The sequence below is a fragment of the Diadema antillarum genome, unplaced genomic scaffold (assembly GCF_040938485.1).
Source record: "Diadema antillarum isolate AM-2024a unplaced genomic scaffold, OU_Dant_1.0 scf00000063, whole genome shotgun sequence".
Lineage (NCBI taxonomy): Eukaryota > Metazoa > Echinodermata > Echinoidea > Diadematoida > Diadematidae > Diadema > Diadema antillarum.
Window position 1 is genome coordinate 2,263,564 of NW_027270952.1, and position 26,069 is coordinate 2,289,632.

Sequence of the window (26,069 nt, forward strand, 5' to 3'; positions counted from 1 at the left end):
TCTATGCAATAAGAAAGTACTGACTGATTTCCAATAAAGATTACTCAAAAAAGAGTCTGTCTGAAAAGAGAGGTAAACTGAAATGACATTGCAGTGAAATTTCACTTCATGACATAACGCGTGCACATGGTGATTAATTGGATTGTAACATTTGTTTTGAATTATCATGATGAATAACACTGGAATGAAAACAACACATCACAAGCAATATTGTACTAATGCTCTAATGCTCTATTTAGATGGAAATATTTCTTTAAGAAAAAAAAAGAAGAAAACTGATGATAACATAGTCCAACCTCTGTTATCCGGCCATGTCTGGACCGGCGCCCATCTGGATGAGCTATTTGGTTCGATGTGTGATTTGGCCAGATATGAGAGAAACAATGTTTATGTGGTATATGTGTGTACGAGTAGCTGCCGAACCCATTGTAGCAAGGGAGGTAGCATGCACTGCACTAGTGGTATTATCTTTGCTAGCCTATTACGATCATAATCTTTTTTTCTTTTCTTTTTTTTAAATTGCAACTTTTTGATGTAAAATTCATTACATGTTTCCATTACGAATAATAAAGGTAAATCATACAATGTATGAATTTCATGGGAGTTTTAGTTGAGTTTAAAATTCCTTCTTATTTTTTTTTTCATCTTCACTGTGTGAACACATCCAGATGATACAAAAGTCTGGATGATAAGAAATGGCCATACAACTGAGGTCAGACTGTGATAGATAATTAAAGTTATTCACAATTACTACTCCTTCTTAAAGGGACCGTACAGTTCTGGTTGAGACCTAATTTCAGGTTTCTAACATTTTTAGGTGAGATAATGAGAAATCTCTTATGAAATATGAAAGAGCATGTAATTCTATGAGGAATTCAACATTTATTTGATGAAAATTGGTTTTGAAATGGCTGAGATATCCACAAAAGAGCGATTCTAATAAAGTGTGGGACCCACACTTTGTAACGATCACTTTGTTTTACTTTGTTTTTGGATGTTTCAGTCATTCCAAACCCGATTTTCATCAAATAAACTTTGAATTCCTCTTAAAATGGTATGCTTTGTGCTATATCATAAGTGTTTTCTTGGTATCTAGCAAAAATTTTAAAGCCCAATTCTCATCTCCACCAATACTGTACTATCCCTTTAACATCAGCTTGGATACAAACAATTGAACAATAAACAATCAAACAATAATTGCAATGCTGCATCAGGTTTGGTATTCGTTGCTATAGTTAATTGCAAGTCTCTCATTATGTGGGTTCCAACCAGCGGCATGGACGTGACTGCAGATTTAAGTCTCTAAATACACATGTACGTGACATGAAAAAGACTACAAGAATAGTAACATGTAACCCTCAGTCAGGGATCAGAAGAGCAAGGCGACAGAAACAACAAATAGAGTCACCACAATTATTTACTGTAAAACAAGGAATGTTCACGCCGCGAAAATATTGTGTTTTACAGCACCACTTACTCTCTAAAAAAAAAATCGAGTGAAAATATTCACTCTTGAAGGCGTGAATACAAAAAAGAGTGAATTTAGAATGAATTTTGAGTGAAAATGAACGTGAAAATGTTCATTTCCACTGATAGTTGGAGTGACCTCAGGGATCACTTGAAGATTTTGGAGTGATCCCTCAGGTCACTCTAAAGCGAGTGAAAATGAACATTTTCACTCCAATTTCACTCCAATTTCACTCTAAATTCACTCTTTTTTTATTCACTCCTTCAAGAGTGAATATTTTCACTCGATTTTTTTAAGAGAGTAATCAATTAAATGGTGTCTATAGTGCTAGGCTGCCCTTTTCAATTGCCATTGCCCCAACCCCCACCTCCACCCCATCCCCTTCCCCTCCCCCCCCCCCCCCAAAAAAAGGGAAATATATAAATTTCCCATTCGTCTGCCTTTTCATCTGTTTTCCTGATTCTGATTTCTTTTTTAAAAAATAAAAAAATTGTTGGAGCACTCGTGACATGCGTTTCATCATTGCTGCCTTGAGTGTCAGAGTGTCATTTTGACTCCCGAACAATATATGGACCAACTTCACACTTGTAGCCATCATCCCAGATGTGCCAATTCTTGTCATTGATCAACCACACAGCGTGAGAGTGTTACTGTGTTACATCAGCCTCCAGCCAATGAATAGACCTAGTTCCCATTATCCCACCTATCCAGGTGTATCCTTGTAACATGTAACACATAAATACACCAAACTGTACTGTGGAGGTCACTTGACAGTATCAAATCATCACAAAGAATCCAAACTGATGAAGCACACTTAAAATTTTCATTTTACATGCTACTCTAATGTAGTGCTGCTACAGATTGTTGCTTTGCTTGTATCATCAGCATCATATATATCAATTGCTAAATGGTACATTGATGAATTTAGGCTGCTAGGCAAAATATATATCTCATTGGTATATATTGGTGTTGCTGTTGTTTTCACTTCAGCGTTCCATGTCCTACAAGCTTGGCTTTTTCGTGGTACACTGTTTTTCATCGTTATCATTACTTTTTTTTTTGGTACCATAACAAAGTGTGCATTGTTCCTTTTTTTTTTGGTAATACACGTAATACCATTCATGCATATACTTTATATTGTATTCAATGATCTTTCCTTTCCAGCTGGATGAAGTCAAATTGACACATGTACAGCTTTGTATCATGTATTTTTTTTTAATGGAAATATCATTGAATTGATTACATGCATTCATGTTATTTCCATGTACCAGCCATTGTTGCTCATAGTATCCTGTTGCTTTCTTACTTCCTCTCTTAAAGGGATAGTATAGTTTTGGTTGAGACGAGGGATTCAGATTTCAACTTTTTGTGAGATAATCAGAAACCACCTATGAAATGTGACAGAGCAAACAATTCTAAAAAGAGGAATGAAAAGTTTATATGATAATCAGTTTTGAAATGGCCAAGTATCCATAAACAAAGTAAAACAAAGTGGTCCTTATAAAAGATGGGTCCCACCTTTTATTGGGACCTCATTGTGTTTTTGTTTTTGTTTTTTGTTGTTTTTTTTTTTAATATCTCAGTGATTTCAAAACCATTTTTTTTTTCAAATAAACTTTGAACTCCTCTTAGAATTATATGCTCTTTCAAATTCATATTTCACGCAAGGTTTGTCATTATCTCACAAAAAAAAACGGTTGGAAACCCGAAGCCCCATCGCAACCAAAGCTATACCATCCTTTTAAAGCCAATGCCTATCGGAACCTGGTTGGTTCTGTACAGAGTCTACAGGAAATTTAGAACTTCACAGAGAAGTTGTTTATTTTCGGTTGCTGTCTGGTGGGAAGAGAGTGAAAGCAAAGAGTTTCCCACTGACCATTTGTAAATCAAAAAACAACATTCCAAATATAAGTGCATTTAAATCATTTATTTAAAAGCAGAAAGAAATAATACCATTTGGCTAAGAAAGGAATAAGCTCCCCATTCATAAAAAAAAATGGAGGTTTGATTTTTGATACATGAAGATAAACTCCATTGGTGGTCAGTGTACTTATCAAGATTCATGCTGCTTGTGACAGTACCTCAATACATGTACTACCTCTCTATCAGTGCACTCAAAATGTATTATATGCAGTGTATGTCATGTTCATAAATCATATGAGTTTGAATAATAATTATGTGTCATATTTAGTCACCATGGAAGGTAGTTACCCTGGTCTCTCCATAGGTTAAGAGTTGTTATGTGTATGATTATCTCAAATGTTTCTGTTGTCTTTTTTTCAAATTGTTGCCAATTGTGTATAAATAATGTGATTTTGATTTGATTTAATAAAACATATAAATAGAAAAAAAAAAAGGTTTCCCACTGACCTATCTTGCCGGCTGTATTCTTGTCGTTTAGTACGCCAAAGGCGATGGATGGAAGAATGCAGGCAAAGTACAAGAAGAATGTGGTGGAGATGAGTTTCTGGAGGGTCTTGTGGCCCACGACCCCGTCCCGGAAGTCGCTCCAGTAGTGGGGCAGCCTCCTCCTCAGGTCGTCACGGAGACCACGTCCTATACAGCATCCCTGACTGCTGCTCTGTATGGCAAAAAAAAAAATAATAATAATAATGGAGATTGGATCAAATATTGAAAGAAAAGAGGTAGCAGGCATGCAAATGCCATGAAAGCATCTTCAAACTTTGAAAATGAACCACACTAATCAAATGCCTCATACATATTCATGATGATAAATTGAAACACTTTAAAAAGTTTTGATATTTTCATTGTCTCACGCATTGACAATGTGAAAATGGGGACTTATAAGTTATAAATGCTAGAGCGAAATCACTGACTTGATTTCATTTACTAATGGGAAAGAATGTAGGAAGAAGGTGCATATTAGGCTTTGCATTTCACATGGAGAGGGGGTGCATTCCAATTCTGTCCCTTGTCAACTATTTTGCAAGTGTATCTAAAATTTGCAACTGCCAATGTCACACAATACAACAATTACATTCAACCTGTATGAAAAATATGCACCTAAAATTGACTGTTACACTAAATTGCTCCCTCCTCATCTGCCCCCCCCCCAAAAAAAAATCAAACTGATTAGTGTACATCATACATGAACATGTTTTAAGACTCAAAACGTGATATGAAATCTACTGACTGTCCCACACAAAAGACAAGTGCTTTTCTCATGAAATGAATGTTTGTTTGTTTTTCGGCACTTGAAGTAACAATAAACAGTTATCACCTTTCCTATCCTGAAGTATGTATATAATCTAAATCTTGAGATGGAATGGTTGATATAGTTCTCATTTCCTATACATCTATAAACCAGAGTAGTGTGCATGAGGCTCAATGCTGACAAAAAAGAAAAGGAAAGATTTCTTTCTTTTCTTTCTTTCATTTGTCTGCTCCTGGTCACACTGACCCAGCGATCAGGTTCAGAGCAGTTCGACTCTGTTTGGGAAACAAACACTCTCCTGTTATCTCGGCGTTATTCACGTCACACCACTTCTTCCGAGGCTTGTCTTACATTATCGAGACACAATTGAGCAGCCCTAGCGGAAATGAATCAATTACAGATCCCGACAATCGATTGGACGTCATCACTCTCATTGCAAGGGAAGTGCTATTCACGCTTAGGGCCTGCAAAAATTCAAACTTCACTTGATTAAATTGCACTGATTACATTTTCTTTGTTCACATACTCTCATTTTTTCCCCTTTACTTTCTGCGTACAAGATATCATTTGATGTGCTACAAAACCATCCCCCAAATGTATGTCATTCCAAATAAACAAATTGCAAATACAATTACAACACTGCCCCAAGAAGAAGAGCCTACGTACCTGCATGCAAATAAGTCAATCTTGAAAATCAAGTTTTTCTCATTTTTTTTTCAAGGCATGTCTGCTATAAACGTCATAACCTCATTGTTTGACCAAATATAGAATAATGATAACAATTACCCCAGGGACAAAGGAGAAAAAGAAAGTAATAAATGTATGTATATATAAGCAAACAAACAAGATATTGATGGCAGGAACATGAAGACATAAATGACGCACTTCATTAACTTTATCTATTTAGCACAGCACGCAAACAATTTTGAATAAGACATTTATCGTTGATTCTGTTGGAATGGCACTATTGTGGAGAGTGGCATTACATATTACGTGTATATCTATTGCTGAAAACAAGAACAGTGATTGCCTTATTTATCTGTAACTAGAAGTTGATGTCATTCTTGTTCCTGTCATATTCTTAACACATGCTTTTTCCCCATCTTAAAATATTTTACCTAGTATGAGGACTTAACCACTAGATATGCCATTACATGTATATGTTCATCCACAGTGCTCCAATGCAACAGGCACAACATGTAGCTACTTCAGAGTTTTGCATTTGGAGATGAACTATTGTTATATTGAGACCACTGATACCTTCAGAAATTACTACATTTCCACTTTTTTTTTTTTCAGGTCCCAGTACTGATTTCAATGCCGTACTGGAATTTGCAGGATTACTTTCAAAATCAGTCTGGCATTTATTTTTGGAGTACGATGAATTACAAATGTATGTGAGTATTTGGTAGAATTTTTTTACTGGTTTGGTAATGAAGGCTGTGTGTAGAAATGCACTAGCAATGCACACAGTGTATACATTAGCATTCAATGTAAGCTTGCTCAATGACTCGGAATGCCACAAATGAACATCTTGTTAGACGAATGCCCTCCGTGGCCAACATTTCAGGAGTGATCAGAGCCGAGAGGTGCGAAACGGGGGGCCCCATTTGGAGGGAGGTGTAAGATCTGCGGCTTCCCTCGTGGTGCCAATTTACAGCATTCGCGGCAGAAGGTGGGGGCTTATTTATCCAGCGAAACTCTTGGGGTGCCGAATCCAATTCATTGGCGGAGCATCAAATAACTTTTTAATTTTTGCACACCCCGCGCTCTCCGCACAAAGTCTATGCGACCAGAGAGTCGAGAGCTGCGAGAGTCTCTCACTGCAAATACGGGCGAGAGGACAACCAGAACATGATGCATAATGTGGACTATTAATAAGCCTTCACAAACATACTCCTGACTCCATGACACTCCCCATTCCTTCTATCTATTTGTCCTTTCATACATCGTCCTCACCGTTCCCTCTGTAGTGTCAAAAATCCCACCAGTCAGTTGCCCTAGACCCTTACACCACTATATCATTATCAGTTTTTCATGGGATCATCCTCGAAGCTACTGGGGAGAGCGGGAGATTTAAAAATTTGACAAAGACTTACGAACCTGGCATATATCTTTCCTCCTTCGTTTCGCCACAAATCTTATCAGTGGAGCAAGTATGTAATACACTGTTTTTTATACCATGTGAAAAAAAAGAATGGTCAAAACTGTGTTTTTTTGAGACACAATGCATGTGTCATTAAAATAGATGTATAAATAGTACAAAAAGCAGAATGCTAGCATAGAAGACTGCCATATTATGATGGACTGTTTGATAAAATGTGGCATCCTAGGTATGGCACTCAGGCATATTTTGTTTCAGTTTCAGATGTAGATATTGTGCTATAGACCAAAGATACTACATGTCATGTACACAATAGATTAGGTACTAGGAATATGTGGGCTCACCAGAAAGAAGTTAAGATGATCTTTTTAGCTAAGTGCCATTCTGCCAGCACATGCCTCATTAAGTATTTTGAAGATTTGGGGCTAGCATGAAAAACAAAAATACCCAAACAAATAAGCAAATACCTTTCATTTTGAATATAAGCAGCATGATGAACTGAAATGACCATCACTCCTTTATTCCCCTTGCCTTACCCTGCCATCCATCCCATTCATTCTCTCCCTATCTATACATAAAACAAATACACAACGATGTAAAACAATAACAGTATTGGACTTACCTATCATTTCAAAGCACTTGACCCAACCCTAGATCTCTCATCTCCCCCTCCCCCTCCATCCCCCCCCCCACAAAAAAAAAAAAGATGGCCAAGGTTATATATAAAGAGAGATAAAGATAGAGGTAACAGGAGAGATATAGATAAACAGAGAGAGGTAGAGAGAGAAAGAGAGAGAGACTGGGCACGACTTGATGGTATTATTTCATGCCGAGAGCTTCCGAATTGTTTTCCATCAATTATCTGGTAAGCGATAGGCTCCCTCCACTGGGAGAAGAGTGGTCTGCACAGTGACCGGCGTCTGGCATGAATAAGTCATGCAGAAGGTGCCGATCAGAGGAGGGTCCACTGTTCAAAGTTAATCAATGCAAGAGGCTCCTCGTCCCGTAAGTGAAGCACAGGATCTTGATTGCCACGATGTATGTCGTATGTATACACCACGTTTATACAGATATACATTGTACATACATATGAATACCATGTATGTCAATTCATTCAATGTATATGTAAATATATACATTTTTTTAAAATATCTATTCACTTCTAATCAAATAGTACAAAATATATCAATTCACTTTGGTATTACTGTGCAACATAAGAGAATAATACTTTTGAAGATAACTGGAATAATTATATTTCATGTTTCAGTATTATAATATACATTTGCATACATACACACCTTACACAAACACAAATACACTGCTGTATCTTTTTTAGGCCATGGACCAAAGCTATATTGATATATAAATGTCTATGTTTATAGATTTATAACTAACTGTTTGTTTATTTTGTTTTGTAATGTTTTGCATCGCTTTGTTTCTTTTGTTTTTCAGCTGAGTCACGCATGTTTGCGCTTTTCAAGAAACAAACAGAAAATGTTATATTGCATCACAACCTAAATGCTGTCGATTATGAAATAGCACACTGAGTGAGTGACTCATGAAACTGTCACATAATACGAGCTGAATCATTAGGGACAAGGATGCATTCCAATGCAAACACAGAATGAAACAAAAACAAAAAAACATAGCGGCAACACCATCAGTCATTCCCCCCCCCCAAAAAAAAAAAAAAAAAAAAAAAAAAAAATTGCCGTTCTAGAAATGAATGAAGACCATTAAATTTCATTTTTGGTTTGTATAAGAATCTTGACGATGTCATTCTGAGTGGAATGTTTTTCTAACTTTTCAAAAACTCTGATTCATTCTCTAGTTGTATATTAGTTGGAATCTGATTGGCACAGCTGCCTTAGAAACCATTACTGTAAAAGTGGATATTTTCGCCCTCGGCGGGGTAAGAAGAGTTTCGTGTGTTCTTGATTCCGCGGAATCAAGACATCAACTACTGGAACATACAGCAAGCTAAAATATGTGTGTGCTTTTATTTTCGCGCTAGTTTCGGGTTGCGCGAAATGCACGAAAATTTCAACACCGCAAAAATTTCCACTTTTACAGTAGTCTTCCTGTTTGAATGAGGCATTGCTATACTGAAATGGGCTGTCTATCTAACTATAGGATCATGGGATAGGGAGTTCACCAATTGTGAATTCAAAACTGTGGCAGGCTATAGCTCAGTGATGCCTGGGCATTTAAAGAATTGTAAAGGATTATTGCTTGTGTCAGGTATTTATTTTGCTGTTCAACCCCTCAAGTCGAGGCAAAATTCTCCTGCAGAAATAATCTCATCCTCATCTAAGTGTAACAATTTCATTTTACTATACATCAAATACCTCAGAAAGATTAAATAGAAGTAGATAAAGTCACTACATCTGCACAAAGTCAGAAAGAAATGTACAAATAACTGCTGGTTTGTCAGAGAAAAATGAACCTTACTCGACTAAAATTTTGTCAATTCAAAGAATCATTTATAGATTAAGAGCCTTTCGAAATACAACAAGTCGTCGGGTGCCCGTGCATTGGCCGTTAATGCAATACAATTTGTATTGCGTTAACGGCCAATGCACGGGCACCCGACGAAGTGCAACAAACAGATACAAACACCAATGGCCGAAGCAAAGGGTATTTATTTTCTTTGTACATTTTCCTATATGAAACAAACAACAATGAATAATAAAAGTTATAAGACAAAATACATCACCAAAGTACAGAAAGATGGTTTTGGAGGTTTGTTGGGACAGTGAGACACAAATACACAAGTGATGGTTATGATTGATTTTTTTTCTTGTTTCCCTAGAGACAATATCCTACCATCTAAATGTCCTTTGCTGTTGTTGTTTCCTTAACAAACAATATCGGCACAAATACAAGCTCTGCTTTTATGACCGTGAAATAAATGAAAGTCGTTTATCTTCTTTGCCCATCCCAAGTGAGGCTGAACATGAGGTGAGATTTTTGCTCACTTGTGGTCGAAGCACTGCTTCTTATTAAAGTAAATACTACTACATTGGTCATTTGGGATGAGACGGCGTGTAATCAATCTCCCATCCATGCCTACAGGGGACAATTACAGTTACAAACCATGGGGCACGCAATTCGATTTTTAAAAGACCTTCAGCGGGACTCCATTAAATCACCACTGTGCCTTGCACTGTTGGGTGCCTTAACCGTTTCAAAATTTCTTCTTGTGTGAACACAAACAACACAGAAAGAAAGAGAGAGAGAGAGAGAGAGAGTAAACAAACATATGGTGTGTTCTCATATTTGTAATCCTTTCATTTGTCAAGTTTGAAAGAAAAGAGTAGATAGAGGCTGATAGACTGGACTTTGTCTTTTTCTGACAAAAAAAAATAAGAAAGAAAGTGTGAAATGCTATTCAATAATGACCTCTTTGAAGAACTTGAACTCATTCCTAGCAATGGATACCTATTAACTGGATGTGAACTGTGTTAAACATAAGAAAAAAAAAAGTTCCCTCCATTTTGGATTTTTCCCCATTTCAGTCCCAACCAAGCAAAACTGCACTGGCAAATTTGTTCTCGATTTCTGCAGCTCCATTCTCCTTCTACCTTGCTTCTAGCACCTTCCCTTCTGCCTACGCCTTTCTCTGCCTTTCTTTTTTTCCCCCTTTCTGTTCAATCCCGAGGGGGGAGGGGAAGGAGAGATCTACTGAAATTCCTTCCAGCCTGGTAATAGTCTTTGACACTTCTCCCATTCAACCATTCATGGAATGGACGCCTTCAATCAGCATGGCAAACTGTCTACATGCAATGCCTGATTTCTGCTGCATTCAATCTTTGACAGTCTTTCCTTTTCTCTTTTGGGGGTGGGGGGGGGTGGGGTGGAGGGGGTGGTGGTGGTAGTACGGCTGGATGGGGGGAGGATGGAGGTTATTGTTACAATGCATGGATTAATCCATGATGACAGAATTTGGGATTGAGTTTGGAAAAAGGCTTCCCTCAAGGTCATTCTACTTCTGACAGACCTACAAACTCTGCTATATCCACACAGTCCGCTGTAAAGTTGTCTGATCGTACATAAAGTTTAATTTCCCATAAAATCACACAGCTTGGACTGCAATCTACTGATTCTGGATTACTGTCAAGGTGGACATTTTTTGCTGAAATTTTCATGCATTTCGCACAACCAGAAACTAGCACGAAAATAGAAGCACACAAATATTTTTACTTGCCATACGTTCCTGTGTTTGATGTCTTGATTCCGCGGAATTAAAAACATGCGAAGCTCTTTTTTCCCGGCTGAGCGTAAAAAATTAGTTGCACAAAAATATCTACTTTTACAGTAAACAGGCAAGTTGATTGTGGAGATATAAGTGTGTGTGTGTGTTAAAAAAGGGTGTGTTTTTGAAAAAAAAAATGTGTGGGTGTGATAACTTTAAAATGAGAGAGGCTGAATGAAGCTTTGAGGGAAAAAGTGATATTAAATGAAAGTAGGGTACCATGCGAGGTGTAGAGTGATGGCAAAGTGGTTGAAATTACTTAGGTCTCATGCATATCAGTGAGGCACTGGCCAAGAACGTAACTAGAATCAACAAATATTATAAGTTGCACACAAATTGACAAAGAATTAAATATCAGAGGAATGCATCATTCCTTTCTTATGAGTTACAATTCAGAAGGTAATCTTGCAGGGTTTTAAAAACCTCATCTGCAGTTTACTAACTAGGTGGTAAACAATCAGTACCACAAACATTATGAATTTTAAACTTGTGATGAATCTATTTTTTTTTTTTTAATTTCTTGAATCTCGCATGCCAGGCACATAAATTCCTAATGAGCCATACCAGTCAGAGGATATCTCTCACGGTGACACAAAATTTGCTCCTGTGACAAATGCTCCGGTCATATTTTCTCCAAGGACTTAGGGGTAGGGTTGTAATAGGGTTTTAGATTTAGTTTGATGTGAAGATTAGGGTTAGGGTTATGTTTGTGGGTATAATTTATGTTTGGCTTAGCGTACAGATATTTCATGGGAGCAACTGTCACAGACGCAAATGTCACGGAACCATCTTGCACTGATGCAGAAAAATTGAAACATGCTCGTGAAATTTGCCATGTGATGTGGTTATCTTATTCATACAGTGCACTGTAAGCTCCTATGGTAAAGGACTGTCCTGGTGCAGTCCACGTATGACTCACTGCCCTCTACTGTTGGCTATCAGCCACTCTACACATCCTCATGCTCTTGAGACTCTGGTGCTAGTCTTAAATAGCACACTGTCTAACAAAATGAATGGAGAGGAAATAGACAAGAGCACACAAGGAGCTACTAGAACAATGATTAACTCACTGCCTCCAGAAACCTACTAGGTTCTTGTACAAAGCCTATGGGGGTTTGAGCCTCTGACATGGAAGGGGTTAAGACAACGCACATGGCACTTTTGAGTCACATTTCACCAGCAAAGATTGACTGACGTAAAGAGATAAATTGGTCACAGCTCACAAATAGCCTCATCTTGCCCACTTGGACTGTTGATGATTGGTTTGTCTGCAGAGAGCAACGGACGGCATCTTACCTCGTTGAAGTTGTCAAACGGTCCCACGCTGGGTCTGGAGGTGCGTGTGTGTCTGGGCGGATAGCTTTGTTGGATTGCCAGGTCCTTGGCGTGCTGGGTCAGCATCTGTTTGAACTCTTCCTCTGTGGTGACAATAATACAACAATCATCATGATGGCATCTTTCCACTAACATTGCTTTATTTGGATCACCCCTACATTGCTGGTATAATGATTGGTATTATTACATTAAAGGACAAGTCCATCTTCATATACATAAGGATTGAGAGAATGCAGCAATATTAGTAAAACACATCAGTGAAAGTTTGAGGAAAATTGGACAATCCGTTCAGAAGTTACGTATATTTGAAGTATCTGCACAGTCACTGCTGGAAGAGAAGACTACTACAGTGTATGATGACACATGCGTACAACTATATAAGGAAAATAAAAAGAGAATTTCACAAAACTTTACTTTTTGAATAAAGTGCACAGTTCTTCGACTTGCTACTGACGTATGTTAAGGGTAATATTATTCCCCCTGCCTTCTGAAAGAGAGAAGTCCAGTGTTCTTTTGCTATGGGAGAAAAATGGAAATATGTTGAATTTTCTTTATTCTTTCTTTATATCGTTGTACTCATGTGACATCACAAGCTAAAGTAGTCTTTTCTTCCCGCCGTGACTGATCAGAAACTTCAAAAATTCATAGCTTTTTAAAGGATTGTCAGATTTTGCTCAAACTCTCACTGATGTGTTCTACTAATATTGCTGCATTCACTCAACCCGCATGTCTATGAAGGTGAACTTGTCCTTTAAGCATAATTTGACATTCTTTGCTAACTCTCTTTTCCTGCATTAACAAGCATGAGAATAACAGAAACGATGATGATGATGATGATGATGATAATAGTAATAATATTAATATAATATTATATGATAATAATAACAATAATAATAATGAAAGTAGTGATAATCATTATCATCATTACCAATAGTATCATCAAGTTTATTATTATTGTTGCTGCTGTTGTTGTTGTTGTTGTTGTTGTCGCCATCATCATCACTATCATCATCATCACTATTATCATTATTTTACAATAACAACAAGAATTGCAATTATGGCAACTTTCAAAGGCAGTGATGATATTAATCCATTATTGGCATCAGTAGATCATTATAACATGATCATGGTATGATTACTTAACAGTTCCATGATTTCCTACTATACCTCAACCCTTGCTTTAATTAATATTTCCCATAAGTTTGATATCATGATTGATATTCTGTTATCATTATGATCCTCAGGATGGTAACCTCAGACAGCCATCCATGAAATATTTCATATCTAATTAAGATAGCACAGCATTTTTTTTTTACAATGCTTTTGTAGTTTTATGATATAAAGTGCAGCCATATATAATACTTATCTGGGTCCTTTTGTAGCCCTACCAAAAAGAATATATTATCATTGTAATAATGATAATGATAATTGACAATATTTCTCTCTCTCTCCTTCTTTCTCTCAAGGTACATATATGTATGTATGCTGATACATATGTACATATGTTTCTGTTTATATGTATATGTTTGTATATGTTTCTACATACCATATTTGTATGTACACATGTATCTATATTGTATCACTCTATCTGTATACCTACAAATAATAATATACAAGTAATGTGTGTAAGACAGATCTCAGGCACAATTCCCTGAAAAGGACTGTTCATGTTTACCTGTCTTGACCTCCAGGAGAATCTGCCTGCACTCGATGTCGGCCAGCAGGGTGGCGAAGGTACGGGCCGTCTCCAGGGCATTCTTGGTCCCCTTCTCCCGCATCGGGGCCAGGACCAGGATGAAGAAGCGGATCTCCTGGCTGGTCCGCCCCAAGTTGGCGGGGTGCTTGAGGCGGGCGATGGCCACCTTGCGCCTCTGGAGGGACGGTAATGAGCATCTGGAAGCAAAAAAAAAAAAAAGCGAAGTAGAGAAAGAGAGTTACTATTTCGTATCATTTACCTAGATACAATGCCATACACAGAATCATGATACTACAGTAGAGAACGGATAATCAAAGAGAAATGCAGATTGATAGACTGACAAAGAAGAGTGAAAGAGAGAAGAAGGGAGGGAGGGAGAGATATAGAGGAGAGAGCATTGTATCAGATTATTGGTTCAAGTATCACTCAATGCAATATGGAATGGAGAGCAATGTATCCCGGTACCATATAAATGAGTCACCACAAAATTAATTGAGTACCAATCATTTGTGCACAAACTTCTAATGTAGATGAAACTTATATGATTGAAGTATACACTATCATTAGAGATGCCAAATAGCAATTCATATTCATAAGATCCAGCCATATTAAATGTTTTACATGACATTCCCTCACTGAGAATGATTTCCTAACTTTTTGCCCTCAACCAATGAATCTATCAAGTCATTGGAAGATTACTAAAACAAGCATAGATGGAAAGAAAGCTCTCCTTTTCTGAATCTGGACACTGTAAAACATGCTTCCAAAGGCATACAATTGTATATAAGTGTGTATTTTTATGTAAAGCTAACGTTTAAGAAAAGTGTGCTTTGTTTTGTTTTGTTTTGTTTTACGGTGTGTACGTGAAACCATCTTACTCCCCTTGAGATATCATCTGGAGACATCATACTGGTCTCATTAAAATCTGCTACACACATGTTGTATGCTCAATGCATCCATCATTGAAACAAATTGCCCCCTTGTTTATCATGAATATTTGTGGCTACAGTCTGCGCTGAGGAGAGTAGAGGAGGCATGGATCTCTCTGTTAAACCAGGTATATGTAATCTGAGTGTGTGCCTTTCTAGCTCTGACATTATGCACTGACATCCATCCCAGAGCCACAAACGCGATGCATGCCTCTTTTCTCGCCAAGGCCCAAAAGTCCCCAAAGTCAGCGACACAATGGTGTACATTTGACAGAACTAAATTAAGTGTACTGTGTCACTGACACGTTTTCAGTCTTTCTGTCTCCCTCTTCTTCTTCTTTTTTTCCACCTTGCCCGAAAACGACCTACGGGGAAAATGATTCCGCGGCAGCCATGCGGTGGCTCATCTCCCTGACAGGTTATGCCGTTGGGCATACCACCATGGCACCGTTACAACCACCTTAACCCTTCCCGTGCTTTACACACCGATCGGCACATCCACTGGAGCGCTTAGCTTTAATCGATTGTTACAGATGTCAGAAAACTAACCGCCAATAAATGGAGATTACAGAAGCCCCTTTAATTCCCATGGCCTTCCTGTTGGACTAAGGCACATTGCTACTGCCTGAGAGCTATAATAGGGCTGGCTAGTTTCCAACTTTAAGTTTGGCTTATTTTTATAAACTGAATGCTGATGAGAAAGCATGGCAAGTTCCAGCCATGTAACAAGACACAAAAAGGGTTAACTCACTGTAAGCTAAAGGACCTTGGGGTGCCGGTGCTTGCTGCTACCTGCTCTCAATAATGCAGAACAGCAGTAGACACAAATTCAGCCATGTGTGTACCTCCAAATAGAATAAACTAGATATTCCCACATGTTCCAGGCACATACACATTAATGCCTTTGTCTGCGGATTTTTTTTTTTCATAATCATTTTCTCAGGCACAGGGCTACCCCGTAATTAACTCTGTAACACATTCCAAAAGTGTTCATACACCTGATACCTGTCATGTGTTATTGGGTGGTAATTACATCTTAAGCTCCTTTCCTCTTACCCCCACCCCCCCCCCCCTCTCCAACCATCTTGTCTCTAGCTTCTTTATTGACCTTCATCAACATTCCTGAACTTGTAAAGAGCACCTACATACTGTGGCTGGGATGACGAGACCTTGTATCTCAAATATTGGCAAAAATCACATATTTTTGATTGATTGTCAGATAACTGATTAGGTCATGTCTTGCCAATATCCTAGCTGTATTACCCCGAAAGTGAAGCCACTATTAGGGACATGTCAATGGAAAGGCGATTTCATTTATCATAACGCTTTGGCTGCCATTCTTTTTTTGTTTGTTTTTTAGCTCTCCTGAACATTTGAGATACGAGGTTCTGTCACCCCAACAGCAATGTATGATATCACTGGTCCCAAATTCACAAAGGCAATACACTTTGGTGTGAGCATTAAAAATTCATGTTTACTTCACAGAAATGAACCAGCCTCATTTGGTTCAAGGTAAAAGGAGATGCATGTATTAAATATTTCATCTGGGCATAACCTTTACTTCTTGCAGATATGTGGGGCAAAGCTAATTGGCAATAAAATGACATGATTTAAACATGGAGTTTATTGAAAACAAAAAACAAAACTTAAAGACCAAGCACAGGTCTCGGAAGGGCTCAAAATTCATCTTCCACCATTTGGAATATACTTGCACTACATCAAAAGGGTCTACCAAGAAACTTGTTTGGCTGACGCAGTTGTTTTGGAGTACTTTGAGATCAAAGGTATTGAATAATTCTGATCATGTGCATATGACTTTTATTTCTGAAGCGCCCTCCACATACAGTTGTACTTAGGTCGAACGCTATGTGATGATCGATCATGTCCCAGTAATTATATTTTTCAACATGTTACATGTAATTAACTACAGAGTGAAAGATTGGTGGATACTGCTGTGGCCCAATTTGTCGATTATCCATAATAAAAACTTATATAGCACCCAAGATCGGGTACTGTAAAACACGACATTTTCGCGGCATGAAATTTTCGCGAATTGGGGCCAACGGCCTTTTTCGCGGCATGAAATTTTCATGAGTTGCCTCTAACATTCAATGCATGTAGTGTAAACAAAAACTTTTTGCATGTATTTTAATTTCGCAAATCTTGGCTCACATTCGTTGTTTTACAGTAATCTCTGAGATTGCAACACTTGCGGCATACCTATTTGGCTAATATTTTGCATTTACGTCATTATGCAACTGAAATCGTGCTATTTCAACATTATTTCACCCTTTTCTTATGCATATGTGTATATTTGGGAGCAAAAATGAAGCAGTTCTGCAGGCATATTGAGAACTTTCTTTTCATTTTAGGTAGATAATCATTGCCAACCCTATATACACAAACTATTCAGCTGAAAAATTTAGCAATCATGTAAATGATGCAATATTGCTCACTATTCTACACATGATCAGATAAGATAAGCACTGGACACCTTATGTAATGCTATTTCATGAATGCTAACACAGAACAGATGAAATTTCTCAAGACATATTCATCATCTGATGTATTGAAAATAGATTTTAGATTCCCGTGACCTTTGAAATTCAATCAGCATGATACTGACATTCTCATTTTGACATGTCACAGGTAAACTTGTGTGATGAAGTTGACACTTTACCATGACAGTCAGTCACTCTCCTATGATTTCTATTAGGTCAATACACCTGTAAATAGACTCCACTACTTCATTCAACCAATTGGTTATTCACGCATTAAACTCCTGACTTTGTTGTTGTTGTTGTTTTTTCTCCGGACAGGTTCCTTTAGCAGTCATACGCAAACAAACTGTTCATTTTAAAGAAAAAAAAAGGAGAAGAAACACTGCAGAAAAGTATCACATCGGAGCTAATTGTGCCGGAGCCCTATGTCTGTCTACATGTTCATCAGTCTTTATCAGGGTAACCGTGCCGGGCGGGTAAATGAAATTCCCCAACGGAGGCGTGATCTCCGAGGGAAGGACATCCATCAAGTTGCCGGGAGGTAATATCACGTCAGAGAGCGGCAGATTGACGAAATGGCCCACTCGACGGGAATTGACCACTTAAAAGTGAACGCACATACTGGCCGGCTTATCCCTGCCACATTACCTGGGAGGTGCCAGATGCATTCGCAACAAGGATGCGGAGAGGAAAAGGAGTGAAAGTTTTCCAACACATCCAAGGGGTCAACGTCCCGAAAAATATGGACAGGAGCCCATCACACGCTGTGAGGTTTATAAAAGACAGAGGTGATAAAACATCTCTATACCAGGAGGGGGCAGCGCTGCAAACTGTCACTCACACCTCCTGGGGTGATTCACCTTGTTACGATCATGTGACCCACAGTCACACACACACACACACACACAAAGAAGAAACCACTACACAGCTCCTTAACAACAATGACTACAACATCACAGCAAGCTCCAGCTACTTGTATTCAATGGTTTTCCTCAATACTGTTTGCTGGTTCCAGCCAAGTGTGCAAAGTGGCACTCTGCATAGGGTAATGGCAATGAGCACATTGTGGCTTACAATGAAAACAAGTAAAAACTAGAAATGTCGCTATGGCGACTGGTATGCCTCCGCCATAATGCATGATTCTCCTAATAGGTCTATAGTACATGTGGACAATGTGTGATTACATTTTCACAAAATTGGCAAAATATTAAAATGACATGTTTGTCACAAATGTATTGAATGTTCACCTTCCTTGACCTATGTTTAATTGGATGAATAGGAGAGCATGTATTTGGGGATTTAAGAACTTTAATTTCGACTTTGACCCTTTCATAAGTTTACGCACTTGAGTAATTGTCAAGGTATAAATCGTATGGAGAAAAAGTGCAATTTCTGTATTGAACAGTAAATTGTTACCATTTTCATCTGGCCTTTGATTCATAAGAGAATCAATGTCAGGCAGAACATACATAAATATGTACTAAGTTTAAAGATAACTTGAGCCACTTCAGAGATATGGAGAAAGAAGTAAGTTCAGCACTTTCACTTGATCTTTGACCTTTTGACCTTTTGACCTTAGACCTTATTGGCAAAAAAAAAGAAAATCCCAGAGAATCTCTAGTGGGTTACACATGCATACATCAAGTTTTAAAAAAAATAATCCTGCTGGCATTGCATAAATATAAGGAAAACAGCAAAATTTTGAAGTATTGCCCTTGACCTTTGACCCCTGACCTTTGACCAAATGAACCCCAAATTCCCTAGATAACCACTGCCAGTCAGTACATGCATATATACTTTGTTCCACGAAGATACCTTGAACAATTTCCCAAGATACAGAGAAAAAAGTGAAATTTTAACATTTTACTTGACCTTTTGACCTTTGACCTTTTGACCTCATGACCCCAAACTTTCACCAGAGAATCTTAATTGGGTAATACATGTATACACTAAGTTTCAAGAAAATATCTTCAGGCATTGCATAGATATGGGGGAAAAAGTGAAATTTTAAGCATTTGACCTTGACCTTTTGACCTTTGACCTTGAGCATGTGCACCCAAAAGTTGATAGGCACAACTTCACCTCCTAATACACATACATGCCAGGTTTCATTAGGATACCTCAAAAGGTTTTGATAGTTACCCTGTCCACAAAATTCATTACGGACGGACGGAAGGACGGACGGATGGACGGACGGACGGACGGACAACCCGAAAACATAATGCCTCCGGCACCACTTCGTGGCGGAGGCATAAAAAGATATCAAGACACTTTGTTCTGTGGCATACAATGTAGTTATGGTTAAGATTTCCCTTGAAGCAGTTACTATATGTAAAAGACCATTTCCTTGTTATAGGGATTGGGGAATGCTAGAAAAAAAAGAGAGGACATTTAAGGGGTATTTTTGCATGTCACTGCTACTGAAATGTACATAGTTGTAGCCCAAAAATGCCATACTTATGCTATGCCATGCATCACCATCAGAAAAATGTCTTCCTATAGAACATTGCCACAAAATTATGATTTGCTCAACTCTTTTTTGACAACTACCTGAATGAGGTATGGCAGGGGTTAAAGCACTTTATAAAAAGAATTATCGAGAAAAGAATTAAGGCATTCTAACGCAATAAAACTACAGCATGGTATCGTGTAATGCAAGGGTACGAGCTATCAAATATCATGTAAATCACTGAAAAGATAAATCAGATAATTTGATTTTTTTTTTTTTTGAAGAGCCCGAAGAGCAGTTTGCCAGGCAGGTGCACTGGTAATGGTCCGCATTCAACCTAAGGGGGTGTGTCAACATTACTCACGTCTAGCCATCTGCAGAAAATACCTCTCACCACAGGCAATTTGCAGCAGAGGTATTCTCTCTCACTCCTCAAGGTGGGAGCAAGTGCAGATATTGATGGGGATTGTTATTTCTCTACCCCTCTACCCCTCTTCCACCATCTCTCTCTCTCCCACATTCTACTTCTCTCTGTTTTCACTTAAATAATATCAAGCATTTCCATATATCTTTTCTCCATCTCTCCCTCCCTCTCTCTCTCATCCGTGTTCTCTCTCCTCATAGCCTTAAAGACACGTGGGGTGGGGCGTGGGGTTTCATGGGTGGTCCGATTTATTCACTGCCCACTGGAGTACATTTGAAAACCACATATAGCACCGGTCAGCGAATATATGCGCTGAAACGTATGCCAATCGGTAACAGTCGACTCTAGTCAAAATTCTTTGGCTGTGTGTGCACTTACACAGAGATCAGTGATAACGCTGTAAAACAATTCTGCCATCCAATGACAAAAGGAAGCAACCGTGTGGAATGAGTTTCTCAGTAAATGAAGAGAAATGTCATTGTTTTATGAGGAAATCCGTAGACTTGCTTCCTTTTGATGTGTCTATAGATATTTCACAAATTAGGGGTCATGTGACCTCAATTTCTATACCATCATGTAGAGCATACAAAAATACCCTAAATCAAGAAAAAAAAATGATTTTGATAAAATTCAGAGTTGCTTCCTTTTGTCATGGAACGGCAGAATTTGCCACAGGGATTCTCAAATATAACGGAGCCTGGACCAGCCTTTCCACTCCCTGGTATCCCAGCACCACCAGGTCTTTAACCCCACTTCTCACATTTTCTCTCCCCCCCCCCCTCTCCCTGGTATCCCAGCACCACCAGGTCTTTAACCCCACTTCTCACATTCCCCCCCCCCCCCAAATCCCTGGTATCCCAGCACCACCAGGTCTTTAACCCCACTTCTCACATTCTCTCCCCCCCCCCTTCCTATCACATTCTCTTTATCTCTCTTCCTTCTCTCTATCTATCTGCCTGTCTGTCTATCTGTCTTTTTTTCTGTCTTTGTCATATATCCAGCATTCCTACCTTTTTCCCTCTCTCTCTCATCCTATCTCTCCTTGTTCTATGTTCTACACCCCCTCCTACCTCCACTGCCCTTCTCACTTTTCTTCCTTCCTCCTCCTCCTCCTCCTCCTCCTCTCTCACTGCTACCATCACCATATCCCATCCTCCCCTCCCTCCCCCCCCCCCCCATTTCTCTCTGATTTCCACTCTACTGATCAGCCCACGTACACCTTACTAGACATACTGCAAGTGTGTCCATATCTCACGTATAGCAGACACCTGCTAGCCTGGAATGACTGGGCCTTTTAACTGCATGCCCCTGACAACAGGTAATATCTCATAGACTTAATCATGACACAAAATATTTGCACATGCAATGGGTTTCAATGGTCTCCTGCCATGATTCAGCGGTTAAAAGTTGCATGTGTCAAGATTGCCATGGTCCTCAGAAAAAGGGGTAACAATACAAAAGCCAACCAGCGGCCGAGATAGATTATGACACGCATTTTACAAGTAAAAATCAATTAAAAATCAGTGATTTCTGTAATATTAATCTTTTTTTTTTAACTGAGAGCCTTTTAGCGTTAGATAACTTAACAGAACTTCTTCGAATCAGAGAGAAGTATTTTTCCCATTGAAGAGTTTTATCTAAAATTACAAGCAAGGATGGTCGGGCATGCAGCCTTTGAAAAATCATGTCACAAACTATGATCCCCATGTTGAAGATCAGACTGCAGAATTTCTGAAGGTTGGGTCTGCCCTAATGATACAAGATGGGTCCACAAGTTTTTGATACTACGCAGCATGTCATTGGCTTGAAACTTTATGCCAACGGAAGAGTCAACTTTCAAAATAAGAAATCACAAATGAAGCGCGACATCCAGTATGCCTACAAAGCTAACAAGCGTTGATCAATTCACAAGTTTTCCTTCATTCCACAATTGAACAATGTAACCTGCTGCTAAGAATTATAACCAGAAGCTTGAGCAGAGCATGGACATATCGACCCATGATATACACACAGTAAGACAACATGTTGGGCAGAAACATGGCAGAAAGTCGTTGGAAATAAGGTACATCTCTCACTTAGGAAAGGACACTCTGAGAGATGCAATATAAGGTGATCCTTTCACACCACTTAACTGGCATACACCTGTTTACCACTAAACCCACAAACAATATAGCGATACACCGCCCTGCGTTGGTCAATACAGCTTTCCTACTAGACTCTTTGCTGAACGTTTCCATGCATATGGTGCGCAGAATACATTACTCTTCAGTTCTATACAGTGGGTTGCAGCCCATGTACAATGTATGCACGCTAAGCATGGATTCACCACTCTTCTCGTTCCATGCAAAACTACAACTGTATCTGAGACAATGGTGTGGTCTGCTATGTGATGCGATCATTTTACGATAATATCATTTGTTTTGTGTTTGTTTACTAAAATGTATTTCTAACACATTTTATTTGGGTTGGTGGGAAGTGGCCGATTAGTGGCTGTCTGAAACCAAATGTTTGGGAGGCTATTGTTTAGTTTTGCAACAAGGGTATCGCATGAAAGGGGGGGGGGGGGGGGGGAGTAAGGGGGAAGGAGGCTTGGTTTAAATCCAGACAGTGCACCCCTTGGTACGGTATAGTATTGGTTGAGGTGAGAATTCAGCTTTTAACTTTGGTGAGATACTTTGAAATCACTTTATGATATATTAAAAAGCATACAATTCTAAGAGGAATTCAAAGTTTATTTGATAAAATTGGTTTTGAAACAAAGTATTAAAAACAAAGCGATCCTAATAAAAGATGGGTCCCACCTTTATTCAAGATCCCCTGGTTGTGGATGTCTCAGCCATTTCAAAATCAATTTTCATCATATAAACTTGGAATTCCTCTTAGCATCATATGCTCTTTCGTATATCTTAAGATGTTTCTCATATCTCAAAAAAACGTTGGAAACCTGAAGCCCCATCAACCAAAACTGTACCATCCCTTTAAAGGACAAGTTCACCTTTATAAACATAAGGATTGAGAGAATGTAGCAATATTAGTAGAACACATCATTGAAAGTTTGAGGAAAATCAGACAATCCGTTCAAAAGTTATGAATTTTTAAAATTTTTGTGCAGCAACCGCTGGATGAGAAGACTACTGCAGTGTATGAATAACTTGCGTACAACAATATAAGGAAAATATAAAGAGAATTTCACAAAATTCCATCTTTTGAAAAAAGTACACATTCCCCTGACTCGTTACCGACAAATGTTATGGGCAATATTATTCCCCCTGCCTTTAGAAAGAGGCAAGTCAAGAGCTCTTTTATTATGCGAAAAAAGTGAAAATATGTTGAATTTTCTTTTACATTTTCTTTATACTGTTGTACGCATATGACTCACAAGCTGTAGTAGTCTCCTCATCCAGCGGTTCCAACACAAAAATTTTAAAACTTCATAACTTTTGCATCGATTGTCCAATTTTCCTCAAACTTTCACTGATGTGTTCTACTAATATTGTTGCATTCTCTCAATCCTTATGTTTATGAAGGTGAACTTGTCCTTTAATCATTATCACCAATGAGAGTTAAATTGTCTGGCTTCTTACCACTATTGAGAGTTAAACTGTCTGAATTTGAAATGTAAAGTGCAACCAGGAAGTTGAATTTGATCAGATTCAAATTTGTGGATTTTAACTCATGTACATGTGCCTTTTTCCAGGATTCAATTGCACATGCCATCTATACACAACAAAATTAAAAATTTGCCAAAAAATAGTCAGTTTTCTGTTCTTTTTTTTTCCTTCATAAAGAAGCTAATACTGATTTACCTGATGCAGCCATTTAAGAGTATTGACCTCTAATTTCTATCTCCAATAAAAGAAATGAGAAAAGACAAAACAGACGGGAAAGAAGGATGATTTATGAATTAATTGCACCTTGCAACATAATGCCTCGGAGACAAACTAATTTCTTCCAGTATTGGAATACTAAAATGACTGCATTTGCTGCTATGTGATAGAAGAGAATGCTGCATCCAGTCATCAATAATAGTATACTCTCTTCCGCTTGACATTCCAGTGATCAAATTAAGATCATCAAATACCCAAAATAGGTCAAAATAATCCTCAGGAAATGCACTCAACTGAGCAAAAACAAAAAACAAAAACAGAACCAAGAACAAAAACAAATGAGAAGGCCACTGAATATTGATACAGAAAAAAAGAGGAAGAGGATCACATAGTATTGACTAATATGGATAAATCCGTCATTTTTATGAAAGCCTGGGTGTGGTGAGCAGCGCATTAATGCTGTGACCCCATAACCTTTACCGAACATTATCCTCTTCGAAAGAGCCTTTCAAATACGGGAAAGCACTGAATCACTGTCTACTACCGATATATTAAAGTCTTGAATGGGCTGCATACGGGTCCTCTAGAGATTTTTTTTTTTTTTTTGGTGTGTGTGTGTGTGCATGTTTTTGTTTTGTTTTGTTTTTAATGGAGGACGCTGTGGTTCTTAAGTGATCTCCACATAAACATTTACATGGATGTCGGTACAAGTTTGCGTCATTCATTGGCTGTGCCGAACAACATGTGGCAATTAATTGCAATCAGCAAGGGCCTGGTGGCGATGCCGCTGCGTCAGCAAAGTGAGGTATGCCAAGAATGCAGAGTGGGGGAAATTGGCGGCACGATTTAATTCAATTTGGACAATGAATGCAAATGCTTACCGCAATCACACACAGAGAAAACAGAACAGAGAGGGTAAACAAGTGACACCCATTAATTAGTTCAAATGAGAATCATTTTCATTACACTCTAATTCATTACATTCGTTAATGGGTTCAATTAATCCATGAATGCATTTTTATTTCGTCTTAATTGACAAATCAGCTTTTAAAAATAAAGCCCTGGACTAATATCAAAACTACAAAATAAAGTATCCACTAAGGATAATAAAATAAAACCTCCTCAAGAATATTAGCTATGGTAGAGTAATTAGTGTTCTACTTAAATACTACAAACCCATCTATACAAAGCCCCACCTCTTTTCTGTAACATCTTGTCAGGAGACATTTAAGTATTCAAAAAAAGGAAGAAGTTAGGGTTATATATATAAGCATGTAAATTAGGGTTATATTTAGAGAACACTGCGTAATTACATTCTTTGAGGTTTTGGTGCTTTCTGAGCTCTCTTTAGGCTGCTCAATGCATCTTACAGTTGCCTTTTATATAGTGTCGCAATCAATTTCATGTTTAATAGCCCTCATCGAGACTTATTTACCCATTGGCACATCAGCTGCCCAAGCCTCCCTCCCCTCCTCCCCCCCCCCAAAAAAAAAACCCGCAACATTTCAACTGAAATGTGTTATGATATTGACAACCTCTCTAATGCCCATGGAAGTAGGATGACACTGTGGGTATACTTACAGGGCACATATCCAGGACTGGTCGTAGTCAAACCCTCCACCCTCACTAGTGCTGGTGCCCTGCACGGTCTTGGCCAGCACGTGAACTGTGGGGAGAAAAGATACAATGATAATTGTGACAATGAAAATAATGATTGAAATATTCTGATTAAAACATCCATCATTGTTGTTGCCATATCTGTACGAGGACCAATAGCAAACTATATCAGTGATGGAAATTATATCACCATTATAATCACCATTAGAAAGTTATAAAATCATCACATTTCTGAAAAGCTTGCGAAATGAAATTGCCTGGAAACTCAACACACTAGTATCACTGTCAC

General features: G+C 38.4%; 1 protein-coding gene across 1 annotated transcript in view; it reads right to left on the minus strand.

Annotated features, from left to right (window-relative positions):
* The window catches only part of LOC139716258 (solute carrier family 4 member 11-like), a 58,948-nt gene that overhangs the window by 29,596 nt on the left and 3,283 nt on the right, over window positions 1-26,069 (minus strand). The window contains exons 2-5 of the mRNA XM_071627826.1: window positions 25,745-25,829; window positions 14,013-14,230; window positions 12,299-12,420; window positions 3,839-4,037 (exon numbers count right to left, since the gene is read on the minus strand). Of these exons, the coding sequence (XP_071483927.1) occupies window positions 3,839-4,037; window positions 12,299-12,420; window positions 14,013-14,230; window positions 25,745-25,829 (624 nt within the window). The remainder of the gene's footprint in view (window positions 1-3,838; window positions 4,038-12,298; window positions 12,421-14,012; window positions 14,231-25,744; window positions 25,830-26,069) is intronic.